Source organism: Hippopotamus amphibius, chromosome 11, assembly GCF_030028045.1.
Source record: "Hippopotamus amphibius kiboko isolate mHipAmp2 chromosome 11, mHipAmp2.hap2, whole genome shotgun sequence".
Taxonomy (NCBI): Eukaryota; Metazoa; Chordata; class Mammalia; order Artiodactyla; family Hippopotamidae; genus Hippopotamus; species Hippopotamus amphibius.
Genome location: NC_080196.1, coordinates 89,844,760 through 89,867,074, shown reverse-complemented (window position 1 = coordinate 89,867,074; position 22,315 = coordinate 89,844,760). Strand labels below are relative to the sequence as shown.

The 22,315-nt window shown below is 48.8% G+C and overlaps 2 protein-coding genes across 14 annotated transcripts in view; both read right to left on the bottom strand.

The window, feature by feature from the left end:
- Positions 1-22,315, bottom strand: part of CTIF (cap binding complex dependent translation initiation factor) — a 299,520-nt gene that overhangs the window by 189,703 nt on the left and 87,502 nt on the right. The gene's annotated exons all lie outside the window — the stretch shown is intronic.
- Positions 10,123-22,112, bottom strand: LOC130831517 (transmembrane protein 139-like). Its single transcript, XM_057699712.1, has 2 exons — positions 22,023-22,112; positions 10,123-10,746 (listed from the first exon to the last, which is right to left on the bottom strand). The coding sequence occupies exons 1-2, from the start codon at positions 22,110-22,112 to the stop codon at positions 10,348-10,350; spliced, it is 489 nt and encodes a 162-aa protein (XP_057555695.1). The 3' UTR covers positions 10,123-10,347.

Below are 22,315 nucleotides of genomic sequence, written 5' to 3'. Positions count from 1 at the left end.
GGGAGAGGGGCCTGGACAGACCCTTTCCTAGCTCCTTCACAGGGATCATGGCTCTACCAACACCTTGATGTCAGACTTCTGGCCTCCAGAACCACGAGAGGACAATACATTTCTGTTGTTCTAAGTCACCTAGTTTGTGGTCCAATGTCCTAACTCAAGCAGCCCTAGCAAACTGGTACAGTGATCAACCATGCATCACCTCCATAAACATCCTTGTGAGGGTGTCCCTCACATCCCCACCTCCCACAGCCAGCAGACAACCCCCCTGCGACCTTCTCATGTCTTTCAGCCACACCAAGTTGAAGGCTGGGCGTCCCGCCTTCTGCAAACAGACAAGCCCAGACCCACGCCGGCTCGGCTGGTCTCTGACCTCCCCACCCCACCTCCCCAGAGACGGCCCATGAAGACTCCCACCTGCTGTCCTCCCTGTGCCCCCATGGCCGACATCACCCCAGAGCCTACCAAGCAGAGCTCACTGGGTGAAAAGAGAAAAGGCGTGAGGATGGATGTGTGTGTTTAGATTCTCCATTCACTGAGCACCGCCCACATACGAGGCACTGAGAACCCGGCTAAAAATGACCCAAAACCACACACAGCAACCCTGCCTCTCCCTCCCCCAGTGACCAGAGACACCTGGCACCTTGGCAAAGAAACCCCATGACTTGGGGGTTGTGTTGTGTTTTTAATTCTCACTTTCCTCAGATGGAACAGAGGCGGCCGGCAAGCTCTCCTTGCTCTCGCGTCCTCCTTGGCAATCCCAACTAGCCAAGCCCGCGAAGTAGAACCAACCTACTTCCCAGAGAGTCAGCAGTTTGAGGGTGAGTTCTGGCTTCTAATCGGTCTGAAGGAAAAGGAACAGAAACTGGCCAGTGGAAAGGCTGAGGTCCAGCCTCCCAGCAGAAGGGGCCCAAGTGCTCAGACCCTCACGGACACCAGGCAGGAGATAAGGAGGGGGTGGGGGTGGAGGGGGCTGAGGGAAAAAAGGGCTGTTGGGAGAGACAGAGGGACCCACAGTGTGACCTTGAATGAGCCACATAGCCTGCGTGGGCTGCGTCCATAAAATGAGGACGGGGCCCCCCCCTCTGGCACCGCCAGCCTGAAGCCTTTGGCCGCTTGGGTTCTGAGTGGCTGGGAACTTTCTCATGATGCCCTGAGAGCTCCCACGATCCTCCCATGAATCAACCACATTCACTCAAGGCCGGAAGCTTCTCCAAGTGGTGCCACGTGGGCACCTCTCTGCACCCCTGTGCACCTGGGTCCTCCCCACACCTGTCCAGCCCTGCACCCCCATAATCCCTTTCACTATGGACAGCCTCACCCTTGCTGCTCTCCTGCCCGTCTCCAGATGTGTCCATCCTTCAATACTTGGCTCCAGGAAGCTCCTCCGACCTCCCAAACTGCAGTCACCTTCTCTGCCCTGAACTTAGCACCCATGTGGGTGACCTGTGGCCGCAGAGCCCGCCAGTGGCAGTTCTCACTCCGCCTCACAGTGACCTCTCTCCTGCTCCAGGGCATGGAGCTGGGATGGCAGGGACCTCTCTGGGTGCCCCAGTGCTCAGGGCCCAGGAAGTGTCTGCTGAGTTGACAAACACTTCAAGAGACTTTCTCTGTCTTCCTCAAATACATGTTTCCTTCTTGCCATAATGAGCCATGGACTTCACCAATTTGGACTTCAGATTCTTCATATATAAATAAAGAGATCTCTGAGAGTGAAGACCCATATCCTGTAGGTGGTTTTCTTCTGACTGGCACGTGTGCTGCCACGACCCCCTCTCTCACCAGTGGCAGACATCACTAATCAATTACGGCACAACTTACAATCCTCTAGGATCATCCCCTGCCCCCCTTCCTTCTGAGTTGCCTCGTCACCCTACCCATCGTAACTCCTGGTACCATGCTTGCTTCAAATGCCACTTTGAAATTGCAGGTGTCTAAAGGGACTCACTTTCTATCTAGGAGACAGGCCCCACCCTCCTGAGATGTTAAATGGCTTATTTACAGCACCCTTCCCAGGCGTGAAAGATAATTACCAATAGGTATAGCATTTCCAAATGACTTCGAAAACAAAGGTCAAAAAAAAAAAAAAAACAAACAAACAAATGAAAGCTTGCTTCCAAAGCACATGTCTGAGACCTCACCCAGAGTGAAGTTCACGTCCTCCTCCAGGATAGTAACATGAAGTCTCTCCCTAATCCCTGATCCTTTAAATACACAACTGACTCTGGCACTTAAGAATTCAGCTGACATGGAGTGGACCATTGCTCAGTCATCACTCTCTTATACCGATAAGAATGTTAATCTCCCCAAGGAAGCTTTTTTTTTTTTTCCCAAAAACTTTTTATTGTGGTAAAATGCAGGTAACATAAAATTTACCATCTTAACCACTTTAAGTGTACAGTTCAGCGGTACTAAATATATTTACAATATTGTATAACCATCACCACCATCCGTCCCCATAACTCCTTTCATCTTGAAAAACTGAAAGTCTATACCCATTAAATACTAATTCCCCATTTCCTCCTCCCCCAGCCCTAGCAACCACTAATCTATCTTCTGTCTCTGTGATTTCGACAACTCTTAAGTACTTCATACAAGTGGAATCACACAGTATTTGTGTTTTTGTGACTGGCTTACTTCACTTAGCATAAGGTCCTCAAGGTTCATCCAGGACCCTAACTAAATTTTAAGCTCCTGGACCACAGCTGCCTGCTGTTCTTCTGCCCCCACATTGGCCAAGCTGGGCACACAGTAGGTCCACCTCAGATGCCTACCAACTGATTAAAGAGACTCTGCCCTGAGAGGTAGAGGCCCTGCTGCCTCTGTGCCTGAAAGACTGATTCACAGATTAGGATACAAAGACGGATTCACCATCCTAGGATTTGAGGCCCCTAAAGAGTGAGGAATGCGGAATGGAGACAGAGAACCACCATGAAAAAGGGACGGGAAGGTCACAGCTAAACCCAGGACTGCAAGTATCTCACAGGGACAAGCACAATTCACTCTAAGGCAGCTCAAGAGCAGTGCGAGCACATAGAAATCTCTCTCCTGGGCTGGAGGCTGGGGTCTTGGCCACCACCCCTCATAGCAGGGAGGAGAGGCCACCTACTATCTGCCCTGTGCAGCAGGTGGAGGGCTCTGTGCAGAGAGAACCACAGCGAAGGGAGGTGCCTGGGCCTCTCAGGCTCAGGCCCCAGGCTATTCTGAAGCAGCATCCCTGGCAGAGGACCTACCAGCCTCAGGGACTCTGGGGAAGGGGCCCTCTGGGGGACAAGGCCCCACTGGCTGATGAATGCGAAAGAGTGACAGAGCAGCAGTTGCTGGAGGGGATGCAACAGGTGATACTCTGTAAAGGGAGGCCTCTCCCTGCATGTGCAGATCAACCTCGATGAGCTGGTACCATCTCCGATCAGAGATGAGAAGCATCTACTTTTTCATATTTCATAGTTTAGAGACTCTCTCCGCACATTTTCCTCATTGAATCCCCACAACTCTTGCCCATCCTCACAGAAACCCAGAGAACTTATTCCTGAGCTGCCAGAGCCAACCTGAACCCTATTTTAACTGCTGGAAAACTCCAAAGCCACTGCGGCTCCCAGCAAACACCCTGCTCCTCAACTCTCCCCTCAACATCCTCCCATCAGCTCAACCTCTGCTCCTGTCGACCAGCACCCCTCACCCTAAGGAAACCTGTGCTCTGAGCCCTCCATTTCCACAGGGCAGGTCTCATTATTCCTCACGTGGATCTCCCACCTGCATTCCCTCCCCGCACAACGTGACTCTGATTCTCAAAGCTGAGGAACAGAAGCACCAGGACGAGCCCCTTACAGACCAAGGGGCTGGAGCCCCTGCTTCACATAGTCCCGGGGAAAGAAAAACGTGCACAGGGGACTTCCCTGCTGGCGCAGTGGTTAAGAATCCGCCTGCCAATGCAGAGGACATGGGTTCGAGCCCTGGTCCAGGAAGTTCCCACATGCCACAAAGCAACTAAGCCTGTGTGCCACAACTACTGAGCCTGCGCTCTAGAACCTGCGAGCCACAACTATTGAGCCCGTGCACCTAGAGCCTGTGTTCTGCAACAAGAGAAGCCACCGCAATGAGAATCCCATGCAATGAAGAGTAGCCCCACCCCCCCGCACCACAACTAGAGAAAGCCCGCACACAGCAACAAAGACCCAACACAGCCAATAAATAAATAAATTTATTTATTTAAAAAGAGAGAAAAGAAAAGAAAAATGTGCACAGCATCTCTGCAGGAGGCAACAGCACTGAGCAAGAATCAGGACCCTCGGGGCCACAGAGCAGGATGTGCTGAGGGCTGTGGGCAAGCCTGTGGCCTCTCTTGTTGAATATAATAGAAGAGTGACCCCCACTAAGGCCAGTGTCGTAACAGGGGAGAGAGCAAGTGCCTGGAGAAGTCCACAGTGAAAATCTTGGTCACAGGGATGACATACTTATGGTTGCTCCATTTGACACAATGAATGCAGCACATAAGAATCTGGACATCTCCTGAGAGTTTGTGGCAATGGGATGTGACAGGCATATAATCTCTGCATGTAACCTTTTACCAGCAGGAGCTGGAGAAAGGGCCCAGGTCTTGGAAACAAAATCTGTGTCCTTCAAGTTTCAGCCCAGAGAGGGAAGAGCTTCACCCGCAGAGCCTTCCTTTCTATCCCTTGTTGAAGCCGAGGTGGTGACCCAGGCAGTGCCCAGAGGGGCCAGGACTCACTGGCAGAGTGACTGCTGCCACGGAACTCACAGCCAGGAACCTAACAGCTTCCCACGTCCACCCCCAGCACCCGCCAGCCCGGAACCGACGGCACCCAGGTGACCCTGGGGCCACCTGCCACCCTGATTCAGATCCAGCCAAAGCCCTTGAAGCTGTAAAGTGCCTGGATGTCCCCCTTTCTTGAATTCTGGACACCGACCCTTAAACCTTGCAAACCCCAACACACACAGGGCAGAGACGATGGTGGCGGGCAGGGGCTTGGCTGTTCCGCTCGCGGCCACAGGGGCCTCAGCCTCCTCCTCGGCACACTGGCAGAGCTCTGTGTTGACGTGTGGCTTGGACACCGTCGGTGAAGGGGCTCTGTGGCCACACCGAGCTGCCGAAGGTACAAGACTGTATTCCTACGGGTTGCGGTGCTCTTCCTGCACTCAGAGAAAACAAATCTCCTTTCCACCCACTCCAAGTCTTTCTCTCTGATGAGATCCAGCTCAAGAGCTTTCCTCCCTGCAGCTCTGCTGTTTCCTCATCAGCTGGTACCCCACAAGCCCACAGCACGTCCAGTGCACACCCCAGTGGTTCATTCCCTTCCTGATCTACTGAGTGCTCCCAGTGGTGTTCTAGAAACATTAATCTGCTGGCTCACAAATGTCAGTGTGCATCAGAATCACTCAGGGAAGGGATGGTTGGTGGTTTCAATTCAGGGCAGCTGGAGTGGTGCATGGAACATGCTTTTGGAAATCGTGGATATTAAAAAGTTTCATGGGGAACAAAAAGTTTAAAAAGGCTCCTTGGTCAAATGTTTGGGACACACAGAGCTAAAAAAGTGTTAAATAAATCTTTTATTGCAGGACTTCTCAGTGCCTTTATTGGTCTTAGATGGATGCTGACTCTTCAAGTAGGTGGCAGCACATTATGCAGCTTTTCCCAAACTCCTTTCCAGAAATCCACCCCACTCTTCCTTTTTACTGCCCAGAGCATTCTGCAGGACTATGGTCCCCCCACAGGAACCCCCACTGGGACATAGTCATCTTAAACTGTCTATTAACTCTGTTCTCCAATTAGTCCCCCATCTCCTCGATGGTAGGAGCCCTGGCTTCACTTTTCTGTTGTGTCCCCCTGCCTCCTCACCCCCACCCCCTTCCTAGTCTTGGGACCCAGCATCATTCATTACTTTTTTTTTCTTTGCAAGGACTCAGTGGCCAGGCACCAAGAGCCCTCCACAAAGCCTCGCTGGCTTCATCAAGAACGTTCTGCAGGGTGCAATCCCACAGTTGGCCCTGGTGACCACGGTTTTTCTCTGAGTCCCACCCCTTCCCCAGCCCTGAGGTCACCCAGCTCCTGCCCTCTCCCAGGTTGTTGCCATGCCAAGGTTCTGAGGAGCCTTATCAAAAACAACTACCCTTTTCAGTGGATCATTTTTTAGCACTTAAACGCTGCTGAATCTCTCACAGCAGCTCTTTTTACTGGCAATTAGGGGGCCCCTTGCCAGGGTGAATCGTGCTGCTCTCAGAACAGATCACAAAGGGATGATGAGTAATCTAAGCCATGTGGAAAAAGAAATAGAAATGGCCTGCCCACGGGCGGGGAGCCTGAAGCTGCCTCTGAAAGGGCCACGCTGGGTGCACGGTTACCCCAGCTCAGGGGAGGACAGACTCCAGAGAATGACAACAGCAAACACTGACACAGCACTCACCGTACATAGGGCATCTGAGCACTCTGCATCCGTTACAACCCTAGGGAGCACCTGTTGCTCTCACCATCCCCATTTCACTGATGAGGAAACTGAGGCTCAGGGAACGTGCCCGCATTCACAGAGCTAGTTCCCAGGAACACATATAGTGTGGACCAGAGACTATGCTCTTAACCACGGCACCCTGCAGTTATATTACTCAAATAACTTCTGATCCCTCTGTGGAGTTTCCCATAAGGCAGGAACACCTCCAAATCCCCACGAACGTTGGGTTCTCTGAGTCCATCTCTGGGGAAGGCAGCGCTGGTGCAGGGAGTAAATCCCTTGCAGTGAGGAAAAGAAGGAACGTAGGGGTGCAAGATGGAATGTGTAGGGTCGGGGGACTCCGTGCAGCAGTGAATGAAACGAGACGGGAGTGAGTCACTGTACAGTAGGAAAACATGCCAAGTCAGGTGCAATGGGAAAAAAAGGACCCTCTTCCATGCTGCCATTTTTCCTTTAATGTAAAACTGCAGAGTCATTTCTGCTTGTGTACGTGCGTGTGCACAAGTGTGTATTTGTTAACGACCCCTAGGCTGCAAAGGTTTAGGAATAAGGGAGTCTGGCTAAATAAGGCAGGGGGCAGCAGGAGAACGCCCCCCATGATCGGGAGGGCCACAGGCAAAGTTCCAGCAAGAAGATGCCCAGGCATGTCAGTCTGCGTTTCCCCAGCACATGTGCTGCTGTGTCAGCTGCACCAGGGCTGGCCAGCTGAGGCCGGAGCCTGCAGCACCAGGAGCCTGCAGAGACCACAGCCTGAAACTCCCGGACTGCAGCACCAGGACCCGCTGCTGGTCATCGGCTCCACAGGGCCCAGCCTGGGCACCGGAGAGATGAGGCCAGTGCAGCCCCTGCTCCTCATAAGGCTCAGAATCCCAGTCCATTTCCCCTTCTTGGTGCAAAATGTTCTTCTATGATTCCGTCCATCATGAGGGCCAAGAGCAAGCAAACCTCACAGACTCGGGGTTCCCAGGGGAGCTGATGGGAGGGCTGTCCCTTTAAACAATGGGCAAGACTTCTCTCCTTCCCCTCCAAGGATACCCTCCCAAGTCCCCTGCCCCCAGCCCCAATCTATCACCCACATTAGTGGATTAACACAGCGCTAGGCACTGTGTGGCTCCAAGAGGCCTGAGGCAATCGTCACTGCCCCACAGGTCTTACCACCTAGCTGGAGAGTCACAGAAAAGGAAAGAACAACAGAAAACAGCACCACGTGAAGCACCATGTGATACGATGCCGGCCACCCACGCTGCGGGCACCAGGGGTGACCGTGGCTCTAGACTCCAGGAAAAACTTCCCGCAAGTAGCAATGTGGATGGACTGAGAGTGGGGAAAGCAGGACCCTCGGCCTGCGAGCTGCTTCCTGGAGCCCCACGAGGGTTGCTGCAGCTCCTCAGACCTGAGCTACCTCTGCAGTACCACAGCGCTGGACTGGGATGGTGATTCCCGAGGTGGGGTGGGAGCAGGAAGTGGAGCCCAAGACACTGGGAGAGTGTTTTACAGTACACAGAATAGTTGAAGAGCAAAGGACTCCACGGGTGTATCCTGGGCTAAAACAGTGGCTTCCGTAGGCCAGGTCCGAAACTCCTCTCGGACCCAAACTAACCGGACTTTGAGGGTAACTTGGGTTTGCTTGAACAGAGAGGAAGCCAAGCACAGATCAAGGGTGGGGGGCAGGACAGGGCCCAAGGAGAAACAGTCCTGTCCTGGGTGGGGGGTGGCGGCTGGGGGGGGTGTGGGTGGGGGCAGGGCACGCGCGCGCGTGTGTGTGTGTGTGTGTGTGTGTGTGTGTGTGTGTGTGTGTGTGTGTGTGTGTTCAGCACCAAGGACAGCACCCCACATGCTGGTGGGAAAGATGGTGATGGACCCCCAATATTTTAACCCCCTACAATAGAAAGGCCTGAGGCAGGAGAACCACAGAGCAGAGACCAGAAGACAGAGCCTCCTGAGTGGCGACAGAACAGAGTTCAGGAGCAGGAAAGGCCATTCCTTTCCCTCTGGAACTTTCCTGCCTGTCCAATCTGTCCCTTCTCTCTGCCCTCACTGTCTCTGAATTAAGACCCAAAGGCCAGGGGTGAGTGGGAGATAATGACTCCCTGTGGCCAAGTACATTTCTCCAGTCTCTCTCGGCTAATTAATCACGCCTTAGGACTTAAATGGCAATAGCATTAGTACCTGTCCTAGACTGGGCCACAGCAGAGCCTGCTTCTGGCTGCCTGTCCAGCATCTGCTGAAACAATGGAGGCCCGCCTAGCTCTCCCTAGTCCCCTACCTTGCGCGATGCCTCTGTGCAGAGAAAGGATCTTATCCTCCAAGGCTCCTCACTAGGAGGCCTTTTCGGAACTCCCCAGTCCCCACAGATATCTCCCTTTCCACCAGCACCAGACTCAGAACCACAGAAGGCCAGAGGTAGAAGGGGCTGAGAGATCACCTGGCCCAGGGCTGACCTAGGAGTTCTGCAGAGATGCTCCCAGAGCAACGACGTGGATGGAGTGGGGGAGAGAAAGCAGGTGGGTTCCTTCCCCTGCCTCAACCAACAGTTCTGCCCGTTTGGTTTTCTACATGAGATTTCCTTGAAAGATTGTGATGAAACAAAAGGTTCTGTACTTTAAAAGTTAACTTTTATTTTATTTTATTTTATTTATTTATTTTTTGGCCGGACTTTTCACTTTATTGAAGTTGAACAGTCGGGACCAAGGTAAGCAGGACAAGGAGAGCACTAGAAGGTGCTAGACAGGTCCCTGCGCAAAGAATGAGGAGCGTGGGTCAGCGGTGGTTAAGCAGCTCCTGCTGACTCAAGCCTGCATCACAGGCACAGCACATGATGACAGAGATGCTGGTGTTGTGCTTGGATCTGAGGAAGCAGGGCAGGGGCCCTGGGGTAAAACCCAGCAGTCAGAGCGCAGGGGTGAGGCTGAAGCGACTGGAGACAGTGCACGTGGCTCCAGTGCTTCATACTAGATGATCCAAGAGGGATCCTTGGATGCTTAACCACCCGTCTCCAAGGAGCTTGGGTTTCCTCATTTCTGACCATCGTATCCACCCGTCCTCAAAATCAGAAGCCCCTCGCCGTGGGGCAGTTTACTCCACTGCTTCCTGATAGGCTGGGGGCCTTGCATTGGGGACTGCTCTCCAGCCCCCCCAGGCCAGGAACTGCTCCCCTTCTGGAGCAGCGGCCATCACAGTTTTGATTAGCTCTGCTCTTCCAGGAGGCCTGGCACACTCCTGGTCACGCTCAGCCCTCCCTGTGCGCAGACACAAATGGTCCCCCATTCTGTCTACACGAAGCCTTCCGCCCCTCCCCAGTCACTGACCAAGACAGAAATTGAGAGATGTGTGGATGAATTGGCTTCTGTTGCCTTGTACTGAAAACACAAGGGCCGTGGGATCAAAAGAGCAGGGTTCAAGACATTTTTGTGATCTTCACCAGCGGTGTGCCCCTGTGCAAATTATCAGTTTTTTTCTGACCCTTAGAATCCTCATTTTTCAAAGGAGGGCAATAATACCTCATTTTTGTGATCTAATAGAGGCAAAGGACCTGAAACAGAAGCAACAGAGCTGTCACTCAGAATCTTGTTTCTTTTCTTCCTTCCCTAGATTCTCTGGATCATCTCCTCATCTCACCCTCAGCCTAACTCTGGAAATACCAGGTATGGGGTAGGTCACTGAATACTGCCTGAAGACTCAAATTGTGCCACTTACACCTCTGGGATGCGCCACCTCAGAACTGGGAAGGGCTCACCGTAGCCTGACTCCCCTCTGGGATAAAGTCCTCGTTTGTGACGTCCAGGTGGAGACACAGTTCCTGACATAACAGGCACTGGGAAGCGTTGGTTGAATGACTGAGTTAGTGGGTCTGGTGCAGAAAGATGATACATCCTGGGCAGGTCCTTTAGAGGGGTGTCCGGTTGTTTCCATAGAAAACATCATCATCGGGGTTACCAAAGCTGACATCATAGGCAGGGGGTGGAGTAAGGGGTTCCAGTTTAGGGAGCGTCCACAAGCTCTGCAGATCAGGAACAGTGGACGCCACCCGTGGTCCCCGAAGCCGCAGGCTGACTGGAGGTCTTCTAGGGCTTCTTGAGGTCATAGATCCCTCTGAGCCCACTCGCCTGTCCAGTCTAGCTCTCCTGGGCTTCTCTGGATGGTTAGGCTGTCCCTCCTCAAGTCCTGGGGGGATTACAATACTGCTATAGGAGGGTGGTTGATCCGACTCTTGGGGGTGGCACTGTGATTCCGACACTGTGGCCTCTTCATAGGTTGGCACCTCAAAGGCTTCATTGTCCCAGCGCTAGGAGCTCCTCCCTCACCTGTGTCCTAACTTTTATTTTAGATAATTGTAGATTCACATCTAGTTGTAAGAAATAAGAGAGATTCTGTGTATCCTTTACCCAGTTTCCCCCCAGGAGAAACTTGTAAAAGTATACAGTTCAGAATCACATCCAGGGTACTGACGGCGATACCCTCTAGATGCTGTACATTTCCATCGGCACAACCATCCCTCCTGCTGCGTGTCTGTACCCACACCCACTTCATCCTGCCCCCCCTCCCCTAATCCCAGGGAACTGCTAACCTGCTTCCCATTTCTATAATCTTGTCATTTCAAGAATGGCATATAAGTGGAATCACAGAGTATGTAACTTTGGGGGAATTAGCCTTTTTTCACTCCACATAATTCCTTGGAGATTCATCCGGGTTACTGAATGTGCCAACAGTTGATTCCTTTTTATTGCTGAGTGTCATAACTTATTTAACCATTCACCTGGTGAAGGATATCTGGATTGTTTCCAGTTTTTGGCTATGACGCATAAAGCTGCTATAGACATTCAAGTACAGGTTTTTATATGAACATAAGTTTTCATTTCCCTGGGATAAACACCCAGGAGTGCAATTGCTGGATCATATGGTACTTGTAGGTTTAGTTTTATAAGAAACTGCCAAACTGTTTTCCAGAATGGCTGTACCACTTAACATCCCCACCAGCTATGTGTAAGTCAACCAATTTCTCCGTATCTTCACTAACATTTGATGTTGTCACTATTTTTTTTAATTTTAGCCATACTGACAGGTGTACAGAGATACCTCGTTGTGGCTTTAATCTGCATTTTCCTAACAGCTAACAATGAACATCTTCTTGTGTACTTACTTGCCATCTGTATATCCCCGCTAGTGAAAAATGTCTCTTCATGTATTTTGTCCATTTTCTAACGGCATTGTTTTTAATGCTGAGTTTTGAGAGTTCTTTATATATTCTAGATGCTCGTCCTTTGTCAGCTATATGCTTTTGCAAAATCTCTCTCTTTGTAATGTGTCTCTTCAGGCTCTAAACAGGGTTTTTTTTTCCAGAGCAAAAATTTTTAATTTAGATGAAGTCCAATTTCCTATCTCAGTGCTGACCTCTATTGATTATTTTCACCCATTTGCTTTGAAATCTTCCCAACTCTTGGTGTGACAAATGATTTTTTACGGTAACCAGGACCTTTTCATGTTAAGTAATGAGACTGACTCATTTACATCTTTGGTTTTAACTGGCTTTTGTGGTACCACTCTAGCAGCGGAAGGGGTGGGGGGCACAGCCTCCCTACTGCCAGTGGAGGAAGAAGTCCAGGGCGCGCTTGTTATGGCTCGGTGGGGGTGGGAGTTCTGGGACTCCACACGGTCCCACCGACGCTGCTGTGGGGGCCTCATCACAACGGCAACAGTGCCAATCCCAGCTTTCTCTCTTGCAAAACCTCCTCTGACACATGCCAGCAGGGAGGGCAGGGGCACCTCCATCCCGCTGGATGAGGGTGGGAGTCCAAGCCCCCTGCACGACCTCCAACAATACCACGGGGGGGAGGCAAGGCGTTTCCTACCAGCAGGGATGAAAGTCACAGATTCCTACTTGACCTTCTCCGACAGCACCCTGGTGAGGGGGTTAGGAGGCCTCATTACAGCCCAGAGGGGGTGGAAATCCAGGCTCCCACTGGTTCTTTGCTCGTGGGGGTGCGGGGGGGTGAGATCGCAGTTTTTTCTGTGCTGTTTGTCTGGAGTAGAACAGCACTGTGGTTTAAAAGTGTTCTATCTTGCCAGGTTGCCCTTTTCCTGGACATAAGCTTTGAGTGAGTAGGTATTTTTGGGGACTTAAAAAAAAAAATCTGTGTCCACTGGCATTTCCTGGTTACCCACTTCTTCAGCTTCAAGTCTGGGGTATAGGCGGCAAAAAGAAAAACCCAGGGCGGTCACTCCTGTGGCACTGCTCAGGTCTCAAGGTCCCCAGCAGGTCTGCCTTCTCTCCATCTTTCAGAATCTTATGTTTGTTTTACACAGAATGTCCAGGCTTTTAGTTGTACTTAGCAGAGGAATATGCTGATAGAAAAGAACGTCTATTCCGTCTTCCCAGAAGTGGAAATCTAGGCCTGTATTTCTAACAAAACATTTTGGTGACCTTAAGTCTAGTTCATCTCCTCATTTTTCAGAGGGGAAACTGACCCTGCAGCAAGATGATGTATCTCACTAGTGGTACAGAGGCCAGGACTCATGTCTCCTAGCTTCCCTTCAGCTGGCAGCTCCCTGGGTCTCCCCTCCATCAGGGGGTCACTCCAGGGCAGGGTGGGCAGGGGCCGCTGCCTCCGGCCAGTTGTGGGGCTTTCTTTATGATGCAGCCACTCAGGGGATGCTGACCTGCTTTGATCCCTCCACCAGGGGGCATCAGAAAATGCCCTTCCCTGGGCATGAACTTCCTTGGAGGTCCAGTGGTTAAGACTCCTCGCTTCCATCGCAGGGGGCGCAGGTTCCATCCCTGGTCAGGGAGCTAAGATCCCACATACCACGCAGCCAAAAAATCAAAAAAAAAATTTTTAAGCTTTCAAAAACAGATGGCTGCTTCATGAGGGGACAGCAGAGGCTTCTGGAGATGAGGCCCAGGGTGGGTGCTCCCTGGCAGGAATATGGATGTCGACGTGAGCCAGCATGGGCCATGGGACAAAGGTGACACCCCAGAGAGGGCAGAGCATGAGAAGGAAGGATGCTGTCCTGACACGGTTGAGCTGCCACGCCAGCTCTGAACACCCTCCCAGGATGGCGGTGAGAGAGAGAGAGAAAGAGAGAGACTTCCATCTTGCTTACCCCACTCTGTTGTTTGTACCCTAATTAACTGAGTTACTGATACCTACAGTCAGGCCTTTCATCACCGAACCAAAGTTCTCCTGACCTCAGGAGACCTCATTTCAATCCAACTCCTGCCTCTCCGTGCAGCGCGGTGCAGTGTACAGCGCCCGGGGCCATCTGGCAGGGCCAGCCCGGTGCCACTTCCTCTGCTTGGCCTGCCCGAGTGCCTTAGCTCTGGGCCACTAAGGTCTGGCCATGCTTTGCACACTGCCTCTCCTGCCCTGCACTGGGCATTCTTTTACACATTTTCTTGTCCTTCTAAGTGGTAAGACCCCTAAAGGCAGGGGCCATGCTCCAGGCCACTACAAACACTCCCTGGCAGAGGAATCTACGAAAAATCCCTCCGCAAACACCCTGAACTCTTGGGCCCGCAGAGCCTTCCTCGACTCTAAGCAACTCCTCCCAGCACAGGGTGCGACCTCACAAGGACTCGGGCTGGGAAGCCTTCCCTCTTCCTCCAGCCAGCTCGACGCACGGGGGCACCGCAGGCTCTGAATCCAGAGCCCACAAGGCACGTGACACGTGGGGCTGAGGCCGTGGTTGTCCTCGGTGCCCTGGCTACTCTTCTGCTTCTCAGAAGCAGGTGTCTCCCCCTTCCTCCCTCTGAGATGATCAAACAGACTACACGGGGGCAGTGGGGGTGCCCATGGCCCCAAGGTCTGTAGGAAACCCCTACTACGAAGCCCTCATGCTGCGGGCACATCAGGGAAGTAAAGTGGGTTCGTATTCTGAGAGCCCATCTCCCCCTTCCTGGGGCTCCTCCCTTATGATAGACCTACGCTCAGTTCCACCTGCCAAGAAAGGACCTAACATGAGCCTTTTACAATTTCTTCTTTAAATTCACTTGCATTTCCTTTTGCATTTTATTCATTCCCTGCTTACCCCAAGCTGACTGTTCAGATGCTTCTGAGATGGGATTCAGGGTCAGCTGGCCCTCACGGTGCCAGGGTACCCCTTCCCACAAGACCCTGGCCCTGGCCAACTCCCCACCCACCCTCCTCCAGGGGGTGAAACCAGCTGTAAAAGGGCAGCTCAGAGTGAAGGAGGCAGATGAGCAGCAAGTGGGAGGTTATGCCATTCTTATCTCCCTGGAAATCTGTCCAGAGTGATGGGAAAATGGGACTAGGGAGAAAGGGTGGGGAGAGGGGACCCAGAAAAGAAGATAAAGAAGAGAGGGAAAAAAGGAAGATTCTGGAAGATTCCAGAACCAGACACCTACTGACTAAATAACAGAGAGCTGGTTTTTCTTTTCTTTTTCTTCTTTTTCTTTTTCTTTTTTTTTTTGGCTGCACTGGGTCTTCGTTGCAGTGCACGAGCTTCTCACTGCAGTGGCTTCTCTTGTTGCAGAGCACGGGCTCTAGGCACTCGGGCTTCAGTAGTTGCAGCACCGGGGACTGAACCCGTGTCCCCTGCATTAGCAGGCAGATTCTTTTTTTTTTTTTTTTTAAGAATTTTTATTGATATACAGTTAACAGACAAAAAACAGCATACATATAGAGTGTACAATTTGGTGTCCCAATCTCCCAATTCATCCCCCCCCGGCCCTCCCCGCTTTCCCCACTTGGTGTCCATATGTCTGTTCTCTACATCTGGGCCTCTATTTCTGCCTTGCAAACCAGTTGATTCGTACCATTTTTCTATAGTCCACATATATGTGTTAATATACGATATTTGTTTTTCTCTTTCTGACTCATTTCACTCTATATGACAGTCTCTAGGTCCATCCATGTCTCCATAAATGTCTCAGTTTGTCTACTAACTTTGGGTTTTGTTTGCTCTTCTTTCTCTAGTTTCTTTAGGTATAAGGTTAGATTGTTTATTTGGGAATTTTTTTGTTTCTTGAGGTAGGATTCTATTGCTATAAACTTCCCTCTTAGACCTGCCTTTGCTGCATCCCATAGGTTTTGGGTTGTTGTGTTTTCATTGTCATTTGTCTCTAGGTATTTTTTGATTTCCTCTTTGATTTCTTCAGTGATCTCTTGGTTCTTTAGTAGTGTATTGTTTAGCCTCCATGTGTTTGTGTTTTTTACAGTTTTCTTCCAGTAATTGATTTTTTTTTCAGCATCGCAGTCAATTTTTTTTTATTGGAATATAATTGCTTTACACTCTTGTACCAGTTTTTGAGGTACACCAAGATCAATCATCTGTATTTATACACATATCCCCATATCCCCTTCCTCCCTCGACTCCCTCCCACCCTCCCCTTCCCAGTCCTCCAAGGCATCATCCATCATTGAGCTGAACTCCCTTTGTTATACAGCAACTTCCCACTGGCTATCTATTTTACAGTTGGTAGCATATATATGTCTATGCTACTCTCTCACTTCCTCTCAGCTTCCTCTTCACCCCCCATCCCCCAAACCTCGAGATCTCCAATCCATTCTCTGCATCTGCGTCCTTGTTATTGTCTTGTCACTAAGTTCATCAGTACCATTTTTAGAGTCCGTATATATGAGTTAGCATACAATATTTGTCTTTCTCTTTCCGGCTTACTTCACTCTGTATGACAGACTCTAGGTCCATCCACCTCATTACATATAGCTCCATCTCATTTCTATTTATAGCTGAGTAATATTCCATTGTATATATATGCCACATCTTCTTTATCCATTCATTTGCTGATGGGCATTTAGGTTGCTTCCATGTCCTGGCTAATGTAAACAGTGCTGCAGTAAACATTATGGTACATATTTCTTTGGGGATTATGGTTTTCTCTGGGTATATGCCCAGGAGTGGGATTACTGGATCATATGGTAGTTCTATTTGTAGTTTTTTAAGGAACCTCCAAATTGTTTTCCATAGTGGCTGTACCAACTTACATTCCCACCTACAGTGCAGGAGAGTTCCCTTTTCTCCACACCCTCTCCAACATTTGTTGTTTCCAGATTTTGTGATGATGGCCATTCTGATCGGTGTGAGGTGATACTTCATTGTGGCTTTGACTTGCATTTCTCTGATAATTAGTGATGTTGAACATCTTTTCATGTGTTTGTTAACCATCTGTATGTCTTCTTCGGAGAAATGTCTATTTAGGTCTTCTGCCCATTTGTGGATTGGGTTATTTGCTTTTTTGGTATTAAGCTGCATGAGCTGCTTGTATATTTTGGAGGTTAACCCGTTGTCCGTTGTTGCGTTGGCAACTATTTTTTCCCATTCTGAGGATTGCCTTCTTGTCTTGTTTATGGTTTCTTTCACTGTGCAAAAGCTTTTAATTTTCATGAGGTCCCATTTGTTTATTCTTGATTTTATTTCCATGATTCTAGGAGGTGGGTCCAAAAGGATCTTGCTTTGATGGATGTCATAGAGTGTTCCGCCTATGTTTTCCTCTAGGAGTTTGATAGTGTCTGGCCTTACATGTAGGTCTTTAATTCATTTGGAGTTTATTTTTGTGTATGGTGTTAGGAAGTGTTCTAATTTCATTCTTTTACATGTAGCTGTCCAATTTTCCCAGCACCACTTATTGAAGAGGCTGTCTTTTTTCTATTGTATATTCTTGCCTCCTTTGTCAAAGATAAGGTGCCCATATGTGTTTGGGCTTACCTCTGAGTTCTCTATTCTATTCCATTGATCTTCCCGTCTATTTTTGTGCCAGTACCACTGTCTTGATCACTATGGCCTTGTAGTATAGTTTGAAGTCAGGAAGCCTAATTCCACCAACTCCATTTTTCCTTCTCAAGATTGCTTTGGCTATTCGGGGTCTTTTGCGTTTCCATACAAATCGTAAGATTTCTTGCTCTAGTTCTGTGAAAAATGCCACTGGTAATTTGATAGGGGTTGCATCGAATCTGTAAATTGCTTTGGGTAGTACAGTCATTTTCACTATGTTGATTCTTCCAATCCAGGAACATGGTATGTCCCTCCATCTGTTTGTGTCGTCTTTGATTTCTTTCATCAGTGTCTTAAAGTTTTCTGCATACAGATCTTTTGCCTCCTTAGGCAGGTTTATTCCTAGGTATTTTATTCTTTTTGTTGCAGTGGTAAATGGGAGAGTTTCCTTAATTTCTCTTTCTGCTCTTCTGTTGTTAGTGTATAGGAATGTGAGAGATTTCTGTGCATTAATTTTGAATCCTGCTACTTTGCTAAATTCATCAACTAGTGCTAGCAGTTTTCCGGTAGAGTCTTTAGGGTTTTCTATGTATAATATCATGTCATCTGCGAAGAGCGACAATTTTACTTCTTTTCCAATTTGGATTCTTTTTATTTTGTTTTCTTCTCTGATTGTTATGGCTAAAACTTCCAAAACTATGTTGAATAATAATGGTGAGAGTGGACACCCATATCTTGTTCCTGTTCTAAGAGGGAATTCTTTCAGTTTATCCCCATTTAGAATGATGTTGGCTTTTGGTTTCTCATATATGGCTTTTATTATGTTGAGGTGATTTCCTTCTATGCCCATTTTCTGGAGAGCTTTTACCATAAATGGGTGTTGAATTTTGTCAAAAGCTTTTTCTGCATCTACTGAGATGATCATATGGTTTTTATCCTTCAATTTGTTGATATGATGTATCACGTTGATTGATTTGTGTATATTGAAGAATCCTTGCATCCCAGGGATAAACCCCACTTGATCATGGTGTATGATTTTTTTAATGTGTTGTTGGATTCTGTTAGCTAGTATTTTGTTGAGGATTTTTGCATCTATATTCATCAGTGATATTGGTCTGTAATTTTCTTTTTTTGTGACATCTTTGCCTGGTTTTGGTTTCATAGCATTGTGGTCGGAAAAGATGCTTGATACGATTTCAATTGTCTTCAATTTACCAATGCTTGATTTATGACCCAGAATGTGATCTATCCTGGAGAATGTTCCATGTGCACTGGAGAAGAACGTGTAATCTGCTGTTTTTGGATATAATGTCCTACAGATATCTATTGAATCAAGCTGATTTATTGTGTCATTTAAAGCTTGTGTTTCCTTATTAATTTTCTGTGTGATGATCTGTCCATTGATGTAAGTGGGATGTTGAAGTCCCCCACTATGATTGTGTTACTGTGGATTTCCTCTTTCATAGTTGTTAGCATTTGCCTTGATGTATTGAGGTGCTCCTATATTGGGAGCATATATATTTATAATTGTTATCTCCTCTTCTTGGATTGATCTCTTGATCTTTACATAATGTCCTTTCTGGTCTCTTGTAACATTTTTTACTTTAAAGTCTATTTTATCTGATATAAGTATTGCTACTCCAGTTTTCTTTTGATTTCTATTTGCATGGAATATCTTTTTCCATCCCCTCACTTTCAGTCTGTATGTGTCCCTAAGTCTGAAATGGGTCTCTTGGAGACAGCATACATATGGGTCTTGTTTTTGTATCCATTCAGCCAGTCTGTGTCTTTCAGTTGATGCGTTTAGTCCATTTACATTCAAGATAATTATTGATATGTATGTTCCTATTACCATTTTCTTAATTGTTTTGTTTTTGTTTTTGTAGGTCCTTTTCTTCTCTTATGTTTCCTGCTAAGAGAAGTTCCTTTAGCATTTGTTGTAGGGCTGGTTTGGTGGTGCTGAATCCTCTTAGCTGTTGCTTGTCTGTAAAGCTTTTGATTTCTCTGTCGAATCTGAATGAGATCCTTGCTGGGTAGAGTATTCTTGGTTGTAGGTTCTTCCCTGTCATCACTTTAAATATATCCTGCCACTCCCTTCTGGCTTGTAGAGATTCTGCTGAGAAATCAGCTGTTAACTTTATGGGAGTTCCCTTGTATGTTATTTGTTGTTTTTCCCTTGTTGCTTTTAATAACTTTTCTCTGTCTTTAATGTTTGTCAGTTTGACTACTCTATGTCTTGGCGTGTTTCTCCTTGGGTTTATCCTGCCTGGGACTCTCTGCACTTCCTGGACTTGGGTAGCTATTTCCTTTCCCACGTTAGGGAAGTTTTCAACTAGAACCTCGCCCAATATTTTCTCGGGTCCCTTCTCTCTCTCTTCTCCTTCTGGGACCCGTATAATGCAAATGTTGGTGCGTTTAATGCTGTCCCAGAGGTCTCTCAGGCTGTCTTCAGTTCCTTTCATTCTTTTCTCTTTATTCTTTCCCACATCAGTGATTATCACCATTCTGTCTTCCAGGTCACTTATTCGCCCTTCTGCCTCAGTTAATCTGCTGTTGGTTCCTTCTAGTGTATTTTTCATTTCAGTTATTGTGTTGCATATCTCTGTTTGTTTGCTCTTTAATTCTTCTAGGTCTTTGGTAAACTTTTTGATCTTTGCATCCAGTCTTTTTTCAAAGTCCTGGATCATCTTCACCACCATTATTCTGAATTCTTTTTCTGGAAGGGTGCCTCTCTCTTCTTCATTTAGTTGTTTTTCTGGGGTTTTAACTTGTCCCTTCATCTGGTACAAAGTCTTTTGCCTTTTCATTTTCTCCATCTTTCTGTGGCTGTGGTTTTCAGTTCCACAAGGCGAAATACTGCTGATACTGCTGTCTGCCCTCTTGTGGAGGAAGCTGTCTAGGAGCCTCATGCATGCTTCCTGATGGGAGGGACTGATGGTGGGTAGGGCTGGGTGGGCGGAGCTAAGTAAGACTTTAATCTGCTTGTCTGCCAATGGGTGGGGCTGTGTTCACACCTTGTTGGTTGTTTAGCCTGAGGCTACCCAGCACTGGAGCTTACAGGCTCTTTGGTGGGGCTAATGGTGGACTCTGGGAGGGTTCGCGCCAATGAGCACTTCCCAGAACCCCTGCTGCCAGTGCCCCGGTCTCCTAGGTGAGCCACAGCTGCCCCCCACCTCAGCAGACAACCCTCCAACACCAGCAGGTAGGTCTGGTTCAGTCTCCTGTGGGGTCACTGTTCCTTCCCCCTGGTTCCTGGTGAGCACATTGTTTTTTGTGTGCCCTCCAAAAGTGGAGTCTCTGTTTCCCCCAGTCCTGTGGAGGTCCTGCAATCAAATCCTGCTGGCTTTCAAAGTCTGATTCTCTGGGGATTCCACCTCCCATTGCTGGATCCCCAGGTTAGGAAGCCTGACATGGAGCTCAGAACCCTCACTTTAGTGGGTGGACTTCCCGTGATCCAACTGTTCTCCAGTTTGTGAGTCACCCACCCAGCATTTATGGGATTTGATTTTAACACAATTGCGCCCCTGCTACCATCTCATTGTGGCTTCTCCTTTGTCTCTGGATGTGGGGTGTTTTTTCTGGTGAGTTCCAGTGTCTTTCTGTCTATGATTGTTCAGCAGTTAGTTGTAATTCCGGTGCTCCTGCAAGAAGGAGTGAGCGCATGTCCTCCTACTCCGCCATCTTGATCCTATCTTCCTCAGCAGGCAGATTCTTAACCACTGAGCCACCAGGGACATCTGAGAGCTGGTTTTTCATTCTCTCATTTACCAGCCTCTTATGTCCCCATTCAAGACTTTCAACCCTTCCCTGAAGCCCTCTCTCTGATTCTTGAGTCCCCAAATCCAAGTCCACCTTTATTGCTGAAGAGTTAAGGGCATCTTCACGAAGGAAACCCCAGATAATGGGCAGACACTAGTGACGGTGCCCCTGATGTGTCAGGTCTTTGGCCAAAAGCTGGAGGGGTTTAGGGAGTATAGACAGGGTCCATGACCAAGCACCAGCAGTCTAGTGGTGGGGACAAAAGACCTCTGTAGAAAGATACCTACCACAGGAGGACAAGGTAAAGGGCCCATGAGGGGACAGGACAGGCGAGAGACCTGGTTTCAACTCCCAGCTTGGTCAGGTCATGCCACCTCCATGGGCCCTAGCTTCCTTGTCTGTAAATGGCACATAGAAGCTAGAAGGACCCTCAGATGCCATTGAGTCTCCTGGTTTTTATATGAGGAAGCTGAGGACACAGAGAACTGCCACCAAGTTTGTGGCCGAGCACACCACCCTGGCTTTACCATGGCCTCCTACTTAAGAATCAGTGAAACACACACACGAGCATCTTGTCATGTGAGAACTGTTCAGGGCAGCTGTCTCCCCACACCATGGTATAACAAAGCCCTATAGCCTAAGAAAGATCTGGAACTGAGGCCACTGCCCACCTCCTCTCACAGCAGAATAGAGAAGAGTTGGTTTAATCAACACCATGGACTGAAGTCAGACACAAGCAAGTGGGGCTAGGCAACGTGTCAACACAGCTGCTCTGGAATTGGGAGCAAGTTACTGCTGAAGCCCATAAAGCCTCCCTTATGTCTCTGGACAGGTGCAGTGTGAGGCTGGGCTGGGGACTGGGGATAGACAGATTTTTCAGTCTCTGATCCCACAATCTCCCACAGGTGGGATGAGGTATCAGCAAGAACAGCTTGACAACCACAGGGTGTACGGGGCCTGGGGGTCACCAGGGACGATGCTCAAAAAGCAGCTGCCTCCTTCCCTCCCGGCCACATGACCTGCATGGGGCCCCCTTGGGATCTCACAGGGAAGCAGCAGGGGCGAAGCAGTGGGCTCCAGCCTAGTCCCAGGAAGCTGGTTGGCTTCTCTTACCCCCACAGTCTGCCCCTCTGGGTCCTCTGCAAACTTGGAGCAGGAGTGATCTCCAAAGTGCCCCACCAGCACCAAAACCTTAGGATTCATCATCAGTGATGCACGAACCTCCAGTTCACTCATTTTACTGCTGTATAATATTCCACTGTAAGGATATATCACAGATCACTCACTTTACTGCTGTGTTACAGTACACTGGAAGGATATATCACATATTGTTTATCTATTCTCCTCTCAACGGACCATTAGCTGTTTACAGATGTTTGTTATTATAAATAATGCTGCTACTAAAA